General features: G+C 41.3%; 1 protein-coding gene across 2 annotated transcripts; it reads right to left on the reverse strand.

The window, feature by feature from the left end:
* Positions 1–486: 486 nt before the first annotated feature.
* Positions 487–15,789, reverse strand: eva1ba (eva-1 homolog Ba (C. elegans)). Of its 2 annotated transcripts, XR_010930354.1 has the most exons (5): positions 15,475–15,789; positions 5,486–5,649; positions 4,012–4,106; positions 761–3,895; positions 487–705 (listed from the first exon to the last, which is right to left on the reverse strand). XR_010930354.1 is itself a non-coding variant. In XM_067600926.1 (4 exons), exons 3-4 carry the CDS (start codon positions 4,076–4,078, stop codon positions 3,471–3,473), a joined length of 492 nt encoding a protein of 163 aa, XP_067457027.1. In that variant the 5' UTR covers positions 4,079–4,106; positions 5,486–5,649; positions 15,475–15,789; the 3' UTR covers positions 487–3,470. The 2 variants fall into 2 exon arrangements, 1 of the variants encoding a protein (XP_067457027.1); XM_067600926.1 differs by having other exon boundaries at positions 487–3,895.
* Positions 15,790–16,098: the final 309 nt, after the last annotated feature.

Raw genomic sequence — 16,098 nt, forward strand, 5'->3', positions numbered from 1 at the left:
AAAGGCTTTGACCACATGAGAGGCTTTTCCAAGACCTCAACAGAGATGACTTCAGTGTGGGCTCCATCTGAAAACAGAGCGGGCCCCAAGGCAAACCTGAACCCTGTCTGCTCCTCCAGCACAGTGTGTACTTTGAAGACGACTCAGACATCTAGCGGAAGTTATTGGCCTGCCATCCTCTCCAACCAAAACCTTCCTCTGTGCAACGCTACACCAGGCTCAACACCATGAGGTTCTAAGACTAAAGTTTATAGCATCCAGGGTAAAAATGGGCACATGCCATACACTAATGAGCATTTAGCCCATTTCGCCTTTTGTAAGACTATTGAAATGCCAAGAATTCATACATTCATGGCTTGTAAATCAACCAACCACTGAAAAACTAACTTGTGATAATATCCAGAACAAACATTTGCCCATTGTGGGCAATTCATCAATGTCCTGTAAGTCTTTATTGGCAGCCAAACAATATTTCAGTCAGCCAACTCACGTGGAATGGATTTATTATGTGAATAATACACAGTATACAGAGTTGACACTGGCCACCTAGGCTCTGACCTCGTCACTCCCCTCGTAAAGTTGGAACTGCATAGATTTGGGAGTGACAATACCCGCCAAAACCACACTATATACAGAAAGCCTAACACCAGCTATTATGTGGAATCCTGCAGGACACCACGACTATGAAGAGAATCTAGTGAGCACCTTCTTTGTGTGGGTTGAGCACCAGCTGCTGTGTGGTCTTTCCTTAGCAAAGCACCTCCAATCAGGAAATATTCAATCTAGCAAAATTAGATGGCTTTTCTTATGTAATATTATGTGGCAGCAACATAACCGTAGCAGCAGCAACACCAGTGCAGATGTGAAAAACAGCAAAGCAAGCTGTCCTATTAAGTCATAGCATTAAGTTGAAATATCTCTAACTTAGCTGAATATAAAGTGTCTGACGACTGTTAAAGTAGCTACCTACAGTATCTTTTTTGAGACAAAAGGGAAATAATGATGGGAATAGGCTGTGTACAGGAGGACAGTTATGTCCCCCTCCCTCCTGTTTCACTACAGCATACATGAATCAAAAGCATAATTTTGAAAGCAAGCAAACAAGCTCAGCCAAGCCCATGCAGGAAAGCAGCACCAGTGCAAACACTACCTATAGTTAACAGCAGCATAAGAGCATACAATTAATAGCAAGCATCATATCAACGACATAAGAGTGGAAATGAGGAATCAGCATATCAAAAGCATAAAGAGCCAACATTAGCAGCCAGCATATCAACAGCACACAAGCAGAAATTAGCAGCCAGAAGACTGAAGACATGCCAAGAAGACAGAAGGGTCAACAGCCACACTAGCAGCTCTATAGGTTGTACTTCTAGTACTGCTTTGAGGGTGACCTGATGGCGACCATCAAAGTCTGTATGAAATTCTCTGCCAATCCTGTTGAGATAATTCACAAGGTATCTGGAAACTTTGGCCTGCTGGTGGCACTAAATGAAAAAGGGGATCAACAAAATCATTCATTCTCTGGGAACCTTGATTAACTTGTAGGCTACTAAATATGGCAATCCATGTTGTCAAGATAATTCACCCAAAATCAAAAATTTCAACCTCATGGTGGGGCTAGAGGAAAAGTTAGTAACCTTATTCATTAGGATTCATCTTTTGGGGACCATGAATGTCTGTACAACATTTTATGGCAATCCATCCAATAGTTGTTGACATATTTCAGTCTGGACCAAAGTGGTGGACCAACAGACTGACCGGCTGACATTACTATCCCTAAAACCTGGCTGCTAGTGTGGCTAAAGGCGGATTTATGGTAGGTCGCTCGACATTTTTCATAAGTGTCGCTTGACAGAAATTAAAGAGTCGCGCAACGTTTTCAATTTATGCTTCGGCGAGCTAGCTAAACTAATTAAACAAGGACGTTAGTTTACAAGTTATCTAAAGTTACAGACCAAAATATCAATAAGGTAGTTCAGTACAATCTCCATGGTGACGTTAGTAACACCATCCAATCACACCGCGCGACACAACAAAATTCTGCAGGTGCGCGACATGGAAGTAAAGTGTCATTTCTCTCGAGCGACCTACCATAAATCAGCCTTGAAGCATTACCAAGCTCACAAACATAAACTAAGCAGAAAGACATACACACAATTAGCACAAGCAGAAAATACTTAGCTTGGCGAGGAGTGAAGCGCTGTGGTCCCAAGTTGTGAGCAGTAGGTGAAGGAAAACTAATTACTAACTGCTTGAAGTGGATTTTCGGGGCAGCTAATATGATCAACGGTCGACTAACATAATGGCAAGAGACACAAATACTCATTTTTAATCCACAAAACTGTCCTGAAGTTACATAATTGGAGTTTTGGCCGAATTCTTCTTTAGGAAATAACACAAACGCAGGAGCAGCGTGCAGGTTAAATGGCCCGCCTTTACATGAAGGGTGCGCTTGATATAAGGTGCAACCGGTACCGACTGCAACACATCTACCTGAGCCAACTTTCAGGCTTCCCAGAAATTTTATTATAAAACTGTATTTCTTTAACCTTTAAAGGCACATACAGAGACACTGAACAGAAAAAAACAAATGACATAGGATGACCTTTCCATTAATCATGCTGGCAAAATGAGGCTTTCTCAGTTTTTTAAAAAAAATCTTGATATAAATCCATGGCCCAAAGGTACGAGAAGAAGAAATCTGTTCTGTATATTCGTCTGACATTTGAGCATTACGAAGAGAAACAACAGTGCATTATTTCATCTTAATACTTTAATTCTGTCATTTCCTTTGGTGGAATTATCCCTGAAAATACAGACATGGTGTAATATAGCCTACTCATAAATTAAGACTTAATTGTCTTTACAATGTAATCTGACCCCCTAAATTGATTGATATGTTCTTGTTCAAACAATGTAATTTCCTTTGAGAGGTCTCCTGAGGGTGTTTTCGAGAAGACGTTTCAAGAGTAGTTTTGTATTTTCCTTATAAACTCACCATTCATAAGGAGAAATGTCCTCATTCACACAAAGAGAATCTTCACTGCAACATACAGTACATACATTGTCCTTATTTATGCTTTCATTTTTTACTCACTACATACCTTATTGTGTGCATTTTTGTCATTAAGCGCCATACATTTTAATATACCAGTTACTTCAAGTGTCCATCAGCTCCCACACTCATACTGCATTGTTTTCATATGGATTCATTAGTCTTTAAGACACCTTGTGGTTTAATATCATGTAGTCAGTTGAAAATAACATACATAGGAAGTGCAATATCACATAGTTCAGCTCTGTCAGAGCCAATTATATCAAATGTGGCACATCACTGTCAGCCTGTTTGCATGGTGTTGCATTGTTTCTGACACAGGCTTTCAAGTCTTATAGGCTTCAGGGACTCCAGGCCCACCCACAGGTCCATGTCTCTCCTTTACAGTGGTTCCCTTGTCGCCTCATGTATCTTAGTAGTAATGCACTCTTCCAATAGTCCCTGTTCCTGACCCCAGGATATCAGGCTGGCCGTTCCTCCAAATCTCACGTATGATACGTTCCCTCTCCTCCAGTCGCTGTGCTCGCTCCAGCTCTTCAGCGGAGGTAAATACGTTCACGCTCAGTGTTCCATCTGGCAGGCTGGTGTGATTACCGGCAGGGATTTCTGTGCTGGGCAAAGGGATAGGTGCCTCTACATCCTCCCCTTCATCATCTTCTTCATCCTCACTCTCCTCGTCCTCCTCGCTGATGTCCTTTAACTGTTTTTTCTCAGGCGTGGAGGGGGCAATGTTGGTCCGCGGCTTGCAGGAGATGCGGATGACTAGGAGGCAGAGCGTCAGCACCAGGCCAAAACACACTCCAAGCACAAAGTAAAGGCCAAAGCTCTCTGGGTTTGCTACAGAAAGGATAAAAATGAACGTGAGATAAATGTCATTACTTAAAAAAAAACTTTTTCACATCATGAGCACAGGTTGATGTAGGTATTTTGCTGGGCTTCAGAATGTGACTTACCTTTGATGTGTGCATATGCAGCTATGCTGTTGCTCAGGAGGTCCATTTCTTTTTTCTTCACATCCATGGTGATATTGACTTCGCTTTCTTCACAGCTGAAAACAGAAAATCACAGGGAACACCATATTAAATCTGACTTAAGCATATAATGCTACACAGGACTAGACACTCAATCAATGCTCTTCCAGGTGCTAAATGTCTTTCTCAGACACCCTTCCTCCAGTGTCACATTCTGTGCAACGCTTAGATGTCAAACCCACTGACCACAGCACTTCTTCATATGCCTTCGAGTGGGTATGATGAGGCATCCAAGTGTCAAACAAAAGCTCCTCTGTGTCCTCTTTAAGTACTGGCTTGATCTGGGATCATCATAATGTGTTTGGCACATGGCACGCTGCCACTGTCTTTCTCTCTGAACCATGACAGCCCTCTGTAAGAGAGGTCAAGAGTCAATTTTCCAAGTAGCCACAGAGGACTCCTTCCTGTCTGATGGGAATCCCAGATCAATTTGTGAGGCTCAGAGGAAAAGGCAAGTATGCTGTTGACTTATTTGTATTGTCTGGACATTGTGTCCTTGACATTTAAGCTGTCTATCCTTCTGGCATCCTGTCAGTCTAAGGGACTCTATTGTTCCCAAGGAAGTGTTTCTTAAAGTAAAAATTGTGGAGCCTTGCGCCAGATGAAATACAGTTCATGTTCATTCCCCTTTGCAGTCTGTTTTTTGTTTTCAGCAATTGTCTGTTTCCAGTCCTCTTTGTAACCTTAATGCTACCTACTGACTCAGTAGCTTTTGTCCTCAAGAGAGACAAGCTGTTTAACATCTGAGAGAAAACATTTATTGGATTTGCTTGCATTGAACAGTACACGAAGGTCCTGTTGTTTTTTTTCTTTCTGTATTTTCTACCTTAACCTTCCCCAGATCCCCTGCTCCTCCACCCGGCAGCCGTTTCCTGCGAACTCTGGCTTCTCTCCTCTGCTTTGCCATTTTGTTAACAATTTCCACCTCTCTGGCTTGATGACATCATGGTGTTGCACCATGAGACACATAACAGTGTTGATGGAAACAAAGAAGAGACCAGTTCAAAATAACAGGAGGCATCTTTAATCCTTCCAGCTAATATTAGCACCATTCCCCTTTAACATGTGCTTTGTGTTGTGGCTGGCTGTGGAAAAAAAAACACTCTGTTCATGAGAAATGACGACTAACTCTGAAGCCGTCCCACTCTAACCTGTGTGCACTGCTCTCTAAGTTGAACCACATGTCACTGTTCCTACACATGGATCATATGGATGTCCTCAAATTGTACAAACCACATGTTTGTGTTTGCATTTCTTCCATATTGCACCCACTGATAACCTCAGTGCCTGAGTTCTATCATGATGTAAATACTGGACTTGAATAATGGACTTGAAAACACTCTATTTTCCAGTAAAAGCAGAAGTAAACAGAAATTAGATGAAGTATAGAACTTACCACAAAATGAAACAATGAAGAAAGTCCTCAGTCCCAGCTCATAATGTAATGAGAAGTTAGAGAATGGACGCGAAATGGTCAAGCTTTACTCTCTGTTTCTCCTTTACTGTTGGATCGGGGCCTGCAATCTTTGGTCCTCAGGCTAAACAGTTCATTTGGCCACCCTGAGACAAGAGCAAACACACACATACAGACGTCAAGCTACATTAGATCCAAACTCACTGAGGCTTCTGCAAATGCAAACAACGACAGGCCTATTGCAGAATACACGGTCCAGCAAGAGACTAGAGGCAGGGTTTTTTCATTCTACAGTGGGTTCACTGTGCTGTCTTGAATCCACACAGGGTAAAATGCACAGAGACTGCACAATCACAGGAATATCCAGGCTGTATAACAGCATGGAAAAGCAAAGCAAACATATCTTGATAGTCAAACTGAAATTTTTGCTTGGCAACCAATATATCCTTGGTGTTTGTTTTTGGTTTGTGTACTTGGTCAAAATTGTAATTACAAAAAAGAGGAGTGTTTTTTTTGCCGCCTCCATTAGTGTTCTCCAGGGGTTGTACATTTTTGCTTCTGACTGACAGTGTCTTTACTGTATTGATTGGTGTAATATCTTATAGTTTGTTTCACTTCAAAAACCAGTTGCAGGACCAACATTGTTAGCTGTTGCTTAGTCCCATCTGTGATTTGAGAACTCCCTACGATGTCACTCTGTGAAGTGCCGTGGTTAAAGGACTACACAAGTTTTGGCAGTCTGGCCGATGCCATTTGTGTTTTATATTAAAGCTCGAAGGTTATACAGTATGACCTTTTTCAGTCAGTAGTGAACCATAGAAGTTAATGGCGTGTCGCCAAGAAAGGCTTGCTCTCACAAGTCAGCTGCTGCCATAGGAAACAACCACCCAGAGGCTTAAATGCTGTTTCCACAAACATGTCTAAAACGTTTTTATCCTCTTTTAAAAATGGAAAACATGCACAATGGCTGCAGTTACATAGTTTATACTTTCTCACACAAAAAGTGAGTAATGTCATGTCAGTTTGATGTTAAAACAATACTATCTTTTGCTGGAGGGATGCAGAGTACGGGGAAGAAAACATTCCAATTTATAGTGTGGAAATATAATTTTCCTTACACCAAAGTCCCCTCACATCTCTCGTAGCTTAAACCACAACAATCTGCTTGAAACCCCATAACAAGAGCTGCAGAATCACTTTCCTTTACTCAATAAAAGCCCTATAACTTGCTGGGGGTTACTTTACATGCCGGTGGGGGATCAAGGGCTGTGAAAAATGCTGAGCTTTGAGGTTTTCTAGCTTGTACGCCTGTTTGGGAAAAAGCTCCTCTGCCAGCTACAGTTGGTTTAGCAGAGCCTGTGTGCTTTCCAGGGCAGATTTTGATCTTGCTGACTCTTGGCAGATCCTATGTACACTGCAGAGCGCCTGACTAAGGCAGCGCTTGGGGGCTAAGTGACAGAGCGGTCACTATGGCAACATGCTTTCCAGGCCACCCCCTCGGTCCCCACGGGAGCGAGACGATGGGCCTTTTGTTTCTGCTCTGCACCATAGGGATGGACCTATGCGTTGTCTTCCTGTCGAGCTTCCTTCCTTTCTTTTCAATTATGAACAAGTTCATCTCCTAGCTCCCGCAGAGTCTAATCCCTCCCTGCTAATGGAATCTATTCATCACTATCCAAGCAGAGCTGAAGAACATGGTCTTTCAATGAGATATTTTGTTTTTGTCTCAAGGGTAATAAAGTGAACGGCTCGAATGACTGCAGTTATTCTTCAAGCCAAGGTCAAAGCTAATGACTGGACACCTACAGTACAGTAACTGGCCTCTTTTCATACTGGAATGCAGCAAACCTGAGCTTCATCAGGACTCAGGCATTTGTTACTGGTGGTTAATGACAACTGGAGACCTGTTTAAAGCCTATCTAAACACTAATTATCCGGCCCTGTTGTTTTGTTGTGTTTTTGTTTTACCCTAAGAAGGAAATTATTAACAGACCTCCTCTTCCCTGCCCTGTACTATCCCATGACTCAACTTTCAGTCATTTTCAAGTGACCCAATTTGCTTTTCTGTTACAGATGTTGCCCTTCCCTACAGCCTTGAAAACCAGCCCTTCATTATAACAAAGGAGTCATGCGTTAGTGATTTGCACTAGTATCAGTTTTGCACACATCATGTTCGAACCTAGGGCTCCTAGTTTCGAACATGATGATTAGGGCTCCTGACGTAATCAAACACTGACACTAACCATGGCAACTGAACAGAACAAACCAAACTCCAAATGATACTTTGTGATTTCATCATTTTGGCTGGGACCAGGATAGTCTTGCACTTTGGCAAAAATCAATCAAGTAAACAAAGCTTTGCACTCCTCACACTCTAAACTGCAATTTTTGGGGAGTGCTGGTTGGTGGGAGCATTCACACCAACTGCTCTGCGATAGATGTGAGTATATCTCAAGAAACAGGACACCATGTGGTCTTATTGTGTGACAAACCTGCATAAAGTTTCAGTTGCAATGTGTGCTAGGACTGGTCACGTATGGGTTTTAGTAAAAGCTTTCCTCTGCCTTTTAATATTTTTTATTCACAGAGTGGAATGCATGGCACTAAAGATATATGATATAATAAAATTTTCCAGTGATCATACCAAACATGCTGCAGCACATGTCTTTGTGCCATGTCTGGGCTCCTGTGACGTTAATGTTTTAGTCCTATTTTTTGTCCCTGCTATCTTATGATTTGCTCTTTCCTGGCCTCATATCCTGAGGTGAAACACTCACAGACATCCCCTTCCTGAGTCTTTGCACGTTGCTGACTATTGAATAATCATTAACCCATCCTGACATGGCCCAAATAGTGTGGGAAAGCAACCCACAGAGATGTCTAAATCTCATTTTAAATCAGTTGAATACAACAAAATACAATGCCAGTGACACATTTTAAAGGTTACAACTAGATCAACTAATTCTTCCCAAAATCTGTCAGTGAATAATGAGTTATTTATGTTAGGTCAAAGCAGAAAATGTCTTCCGACTAAAGCCAGTGTAAACACAATATGGTATGGCGTTGTGGCCTGAAAAGAGGTCAAGCGCTATTTCTGACTGAGCATTGTTTGTTTTGGTTTGGATGAAGGAGCTGTGTGGTAGTGTAACATTGTTGTTGTCATCCACTCAACGATAACCACAATGGCCCTTCCTTCCCACAAGGTTTGTCTCTTTCCGCAGAGACTGTCTCAGAACAACGTCTTCCTTCAGCATCGTTTCCCGTATCTAAGACAGAATGACTGATCTGTCTACTGTACACAAGTGTCAACTGGGTGATTGATCAGCTGCCTCGTAACAGGGGCAGACCTCCAAAGCAAGTTTGTCACAGAATAGAGGCACTTTTCCCCAGATACTTCACCAGCAACACTTCTTTCATAAACCATCCAACCATCCACAATGCTCCTCTTCCACTATGAAGAAATCAAAGTCATAACCCTTCAGTGGAATTTATGCAGGGAGTCAAGCCACATTTGATTTATACACAGAAGATGAAAAGGTCAGATTACACAAGGGAGCAAGTCAGTGTTATTTCCTCATTGTAATGACACACGCCAAACCGCAGAGGGAAAGAAATATTTTTAATTCCAAGAATGTCTGTGCAGCTGAAACAATTCCTGGCATAACAGATGGTCTTTCTGCGGTTCGGCCGGGACAAAGCCTCACAGAATGAGAGTGGTCAGATTTGAATTTAATCACATTTCATTGTTTTTCAACTCCAAGTCCACACACATGCTCTCTCCTCCTCTAGCGAGGGAGATCACAGAAGCTGCCATGAGAATTTATAGCATCTTGTGTCTTTGCCCTTGATTATGTTCATTATAAAGTTCCTCCTTTGATTCTGTAGAAGCTACTGAAGAAGAAAAAATCAGTCTGGACTTAATGATGCACAGAGTCACACAAATCAATCTGGGTAATTTATTCACTATTCTCAGCTTATGGAGCTCATTTTGAAACCCAACATGTTCCCCTTACATAAATATACTGAATCAAAGCTCTGTCTTGGCTCAGTTATTCTCTCACTCACAGTAGCTGTTGAAAGGTTAACAGTTACCTAGGAGCTGCCAAGGAATCTGAAACTGTATCACAAAAATATCTGCTGGATGTCTCTTCAAGACATTTATCACACACCTGTAATCAAGCCAGAGAATGGACTCCCAAGTCTTAGAACATAATGGAACTTCAAGCTCTCCCCAAAACAGCAAAGGTACAGGCGATTATTTTCCACATGGTAAACAGAAACATTGTCCAAACCAAGATATCTGTTTGCAGTGTCTGTAAAAGTATTCATGAAGGTCCACAGGGTGAAGGTAATTTCTTGTGGACGCCACAGTGAGCTTTTCTTTTTACATCCAAGAAGGAGATGCAAAGGACGTTTCTGGAGAAAGCGGGAGCCCATTTCTTCCCAGTTCCTCTTGACATGAAGATCTCAGAGGTTTCAAGCTGTGCTAACTGTTAGTGCTGCTTCCTCCTTGTCAAGGCCTGCCAGTATCTGACCAAGAGAAAGGGTTGTTGCATTTGGAAATAGGACAGGCATGTGGTTGCCTTCAGGACAGAGACATGGACAGACCTCATTTCATGGTTAGTTTTATCCTCTTTTGCGCTGAATCAATGAGATACGCTATTTAGAATGTGATGAACTGAAAACAGTAAAGGCCAGAACAAATCATACATAAAGAGAAGAGTGACTACTCTCAAAGACGCGATGAGTAGCTAGACATCTAGAAGCGAGGGGGAGATTGTAAAGTACTTGAAGAGATAAGCAATCTACAGAAAATGCATTTAAAGGTAGCGTACAGGTATTCACATTTCCTGGTATGTGATGAATACTGTGCTCGAACTCCCCTAGTCTTTTGCAAGAGGTTCCAAGCACTCCAGAGGCAGCATATATGGGCTGGTGACTTTGACACTAAATTATCCTGATGTTATAATCCCTACCCAATCCTAATCCTCTGTGCAGGTAAAACAAACACATTTTAAGTCATATTTGACCCCATTTTGAACTACACTGTTCTGCCAGCTGCAAAGACAAACAGTCCCAATGAATGCATAGTCAGAACTTGCCCAACTTTTATTGAGTTTCCTCTTGAATGGCTAAAGTGGAAATAAATTTAGATCTAAACTTGTGTTTGTGCAGCATTCAAACGTTGACATTTTTGTTCCATTACACGACTCAAATCTTATTCGAACTTCTTGAATATGTTTTAGTGTTTGATATATCAAGCTGAAAGAAAGCCTTGTGTTTTTTTCATGTGTTGATGTATTTGGCTTTGGGCATGTACTTTATTTGACATACACTCAATGAACAACAGCTTTGCTTTCAAGGGCAAAAACCTTTCCAGGGGTAAACACAGAATCAAGCCATTCAGGCATTGTTGGCGGCGTATTATTTGACTTAAGATACTTTTCAAGAAGAGTTATAAATTCAACATGGCTGGGTATGCCAATGTGACACCAGCTTGGCTCAGAGTAACTGCAACCCTTACCCGAATGAATCCCTGTGTATCCTCGTGTCATAAAAAGTGAACCACAGTGCACTGCTTGTACTACGAAGAGCATGTTCTGTGGGCCATGGCAGGTAATGGGAGAGTAATGGAGATATGGGACTGAGCTGGGGGTTAGGGCAAGTGGTTAATAGCACCCAGATGTGTTCCTGATGTGAGGCAGAGCCAGAATGCTTTGCTATGTAAATCAAGAGGAGATATCCCACGTACCATCTTCATACTGATGTTATCACGGTACCAGTCAAGCAAATCAAACAGTGCTCATGGCATTAGGAAGCCGCATTTGAACCTCAGCTGTGTGTGTGTTTGTTGATGGGGTTTATGTGTGTATGTGTGTGCGTGTACAGTATGCTGTATATGTGTGTTGACAGTAACTGGTTGTCTGTGTATGTTTCTGTATGTTGAATATGATTCACATGAACATTTCTCTCTGATTCTCCAAAGCACAGTGGGCTTTAGATCATCCCAAACTCCAAGCTCCAAAAATAGAGCCATGATCTCACCCCTTTCATCGATCTGGGCCACCATCCAGCAGCACGCCAGCACCGCATACTGTATCAATTACATGGACCCTACGGATTACTCTGTGACACAAAACACGTGTATGCCCTTTCCATGATTGGGTCTGTAGCATTAGCCGCATATGCTTATGGACATGCCGCAGCTCCATGAGATTTAGTGGGTTCAGATATATTATTGTGACAGGGAGTTTGTGTATAAAAGTGAAGGCTGGTTGCATGTTTTCAGATATTTAAAGGGTTTTTGTAGACCTTTGTGACTTCTACAAAGGTCTACTAGTGACCACTTGTAATTACAAAAACATCTGTATTGTCAATGGTCATGTTGCCCCTTCAGTTACAGTAGCATCATGTTTTTACAATAGAGATGAGTGAGTAAGCTCCTCAGAGGACTGATCTAACAGAAATGTCTACTGAAATTATATTTGATCGTAATAATGCTTTGTCATTTGGCTTTTGCAGCTTAGGAATGAGATGTCTTGTGATGGTTGTTAGGTTGTTGGAGTGGGCGATTAGGAAAATGTTCCAAAACAAGAGTAAAAGTAAAAAGAATAAAAAGGAAATCTCAGTGAAGTTTTGCCATTACCACTAATTCTTTGGGACAGTAAATCATGTTGTAAATGTTTTATTGGTATGACATATTTGGTGATTGTACTGGCTCTTGCTGAATCTATTAATTACCACCTCCACATAGCTTGGTAAATGGTTACATTACATAAATAGGTTCACATCACATAGGGAGAACTGAGTCTGATTTCAGTTAAGTTGTCAATCTTACCTCCTGCTTACTGAAAAAACCTGCAAGCTGCAGTTTGTTTTTCCAGGAACAAATATTCCAACAGACTTTAAACTAAATAAAAGACCACACCTTTATATTACCTCTGTGTATGTATGTGCGTGTGTGTGTCTGTGTGTCTGTGTGTCTGTGTGTATTCGAGATAGGAGTGTATATATGTGCTTATAGGCAAACCCACTGGACTTAGCATGTCAAACATTTGCCTGAGCTTTAACAGAAGAGAGTCTGGGCCAGTGAAGCTCCTACTAGAGAACAATAAACCCTGAGCCATCAGTGGTGGATGGGAGCTTTGCTAAACGCAGTGTCTGAGACAGATCGTTCATCAAACTCCTGTTTCTCAATGACTCTAAAGTATACACTTGGTAACTTAATGTGAGTGAGATTAGACCCTCTAGTAAGCAGACTATAACTTCTTGTCATTTATATGTTAAAGAGAATCACTGTTAAAGGTGCAGTCAGTAAACTTTTCACTATATTCACAGTGTTATTTGTACCATTTGCTGACCATAATAAAATAATTTTATGAGGGTTTGAAAAGAGCATTCATAAAGAAACAATTACTGTAGTTTAAAAGTCAAACTAATCATTAATGAATCACCTTTGATCAAATAAAGATATGGATTCAAGTTTCATTTTTCTGTGCACAGCAGCCTTTAGCCAGAGAGTAGCAGCAACAATAGTAAATCACCAACAGGAATAATAAGATGAAGAGAACCTGTTTGAGTTTGAACCTGGCTCTGTCATGGGAATGTGTATAGTTGGCGTCCTAAACATCAGCTGGCCTGAATTTCAGGAGTGTTTCAATTTTTCATTCATTAATTTGTTTCTAAGGGATATTTGCTTACCTTTTTCAGTTAATTATTCATCTGTATTGTGACAGTGTGAGCTTGTGATCACCAGTAAAAGCAAATCAAAGTAATACAACAGTTACTGCTCCTTAAAGTGTGAGTTACGCAAAAGTAAAACTATTTTTCTCTGCTGAGGCATAGATCGCCAGGGTTTATAAATGTGTCAAAGGTCAAACTAGACTGCAAGCAATACCATGGTGTGCCAGTCTGGGAGAGCTTTGGAGAAAGGAGCAAAACGTGATAGCAGAACTGCATCATGAAATGCATTTAATGTATGCATTTTGAAGCTTTTCCATTTACTTACAGCTATTTGCTTTTATCAGGACGCTAGCCGAATGACCTGACAAGCTAATAGTTAACTCTCGATTAGAAATAAAATTCTCTGTGGGCTAAAGTAATGTTGGTACATAAGACAAACATTATATATAAAAAACTTTAAGACCCACTTTAATGGCAAATTACCCTTTTCTTATAAGTGCAGTCTTAAGTTTATGATAATTGATTTTTTAGTACAGTGTTCTCCCTAAGCCATACACCAAATGAGAAACTGACAATTAAAGGAGCTGCTCTGTACAGACTCCTCTGAGGATGAGGTGACTGGGAAAACATCTGTTGGGACTATCTTGTGATAACAGTTTATGACACTGTAATACTGCTACACAACAAAGCTTATTTGTGAGCCTGCTAGATCAGCTAAATTCATTATTCCATGACATCATCACATACTCTGGCTTCTGGCTCAATGGAGGTGATTCTTGTTCATAAAATTTGATCATCCTAAACAATTACTTTTATGAAGTGTTTACCCTTTCAAATTTTGTATCCTCATAAAGCATGTTTCATCTTTTGTCTTGCACAGGGTTGAGTTTATTTCTTGTAACTGTGTTATACTTTCTACATGGGGTTCTTTTCTCTTGACTTATTGCAACACTGAGTATGCTGAAACCTTTTGTATCTCACCCACAAACAGATTAGTACCATGGGAGTTTAGACAAGCAGTTCAAATCAGGGATTGACCTGTGTCCTTTGGGTATATAGAGCAAGTTAACAACCATCCTCGGGACAGATAAGACAGGCCGACTGATAAGTGAGTCAGTGGGGGGTTTTGGAAAAAGGAAAGTCTGTTGGCATGAATAGCTTAGAGAGGAAAGGTCATTCAGAAGTCAACTCTTCCCAGCCAGCCTTGAAGGGGTTAGTTAACTAAACATTCACACTCATCCTATGGAGGTTTATCTGATTGACTGGAGGAGGCACGGCTAAAGTGCAACCAGCCCACTCAGATAGTGTAAATTAAAGGAGACCCCTGAGAGCAACCCAGCCCGGTCCAGCCCCCACCCATCACCTCCCTCCTCCCTCACCTCGCTTTCTCCTCTCTCCTCTGATAAGAGGTGCTAACCACAAACGTCCAGTGGAGAGAGAGCAATGGGAGATGAAGCATATGGTTAACTGCTGTTCAGCGTGACTGTTTCCACGGAAACATTTAAAAAAGGGGAACAGCTGAAAAAGAAATAGAGCCATATGCACCATGTGTACACTTTTCATGCCTCCTTTTAAACTTTTAAACTCCTGTGACATCTCTCACCTCAGTTGTTTTTGATGATATTACATCTGCTCTTTTTGGCTTCACGCAAAATGCAAAAAAGAGACAGGGGGTTGCTTTGATTGTAACAAGGTGATAACTAATTCATCACCACAAGGTTAGGCAATAATGTGCAGCTGCACAGGAAAGCCGTACCCAGGCTCTCCTGTCCTGTCTCTGCTGTAAGTGCTGCATCAGCTCCTCTTTGGCATCGCTTTGTCACAAACACACATATGTAGCAGGACTAATGCACTGACACTGTTAGGAGGAACGTGATATTTAGTCCAGGACTAATAATCAAAACATAGTGTCATGCTGTAAAAAGTGAGCATCAGTGTCTAAAAGGCTTACTCTGTTAACTTACTATACTAATACTCTTTAACCAAAGTGTATTAAAATATAAAAAAACACACAAGAAACTTGTGTTTCATTCAAAATGAAACCCACTACCCACTAGATCTGCAGTGATGGAGAACAGATATTCAACTTTATAGCACTTGGAAGTTTTCCCAAACACATGTACATCTAAACAAGCCAACCAAACTAGAGTTTTAGATCACATGAGCTGCCTGAAAACTAACAGAAAACATCATGCAGTTATCTTCTGCTGTTGCAAAGAACAGTGACAGAAAACCTGCTGTTGCCTGGGGTTTCTATTGCACACACTGAAATAAATGATCAAACTCACCAGTTTGTGATGACAAAAAAGTCCCTCTGAAACTGTTCAGTTCACACAGAGAGCTTCAGGCTAACTGCAAATCTCAGGCGTCTTTCCCTCCAAATTTGGAAAAAAAAACGGCATCACAAACACAGCAGTCCTGTCTGTTTCAGTTGGTTCCCTGTTGCTGCTGTGGTCAAGTCCTGAAGAGCGTGTGTGTCTGCCTGAGTGTGTTTGTGTGTGTGTGTGTGTGTGTGTGTGTGTATGGATTCTGGGGAAGAGGTGGTAACTTCCTCTCAAAGTTAGAGACGGAGTGAGTAACAGAGTTTTCTCTCTCCCGGCTCCAGTCGACAAGAAGCAGGAAAAGCTGTCATACTATCCCCCCTTTTCAGATGGAAAAAAAAAAGAGGAAAAGCCTAAAAAGGGCAAGCTCGGGGAAGGGGTGGGGTTGAGGGGGGGGGGGGGCGGCTTTCCCTCTGTTGTTAAGGAAACAGGCAGAAAGCAACTCCAGGCAAATTAGCTCAAGTTTTTCCATGCACAGTTCAGTGTGACAGAATAACAACAACAACAAAGAAATAACACTGTGTACAGTATGTAGAGCAGATGATGTAGAGCTGTGTATGTTTTTACCAGTGATTTGCTTTACAGGATATT

This window comes from Thunnus thynnus, chromosome 10, assembly GCF_963924715.1.
Source record: "Thunnus thynnus chromosome 10, fThuThy2.1, whole genome shotgun sequence".
In the NCBI taxonomy this organism is placed as follows: domain Eukaryota; kingdom Metazoa; phylum Chordata; class Actinopteri; order Scombriformes; family Scombridae; genus Thunnus; species Thunnus thynnus.

What these genes read in the sequence shown, in the direction of transcription:
- eva1ba (XM_067600926.1), bottom strand. Translation starts at nt 4,078, where the DNA reads ATGGATGTGAAGAAAAAAGAAATGGACCTCCTGAGCAACAGCATAGCT. An exon ending in TGCATATGCACACATCAAAG is followed by an intron (nt 3,896 to 4,011) that starts GTAAGTCACATT and finishes TCCTTTCTGTAG; the next exon opens with CAAACCCAGAGAGCTTTGGC.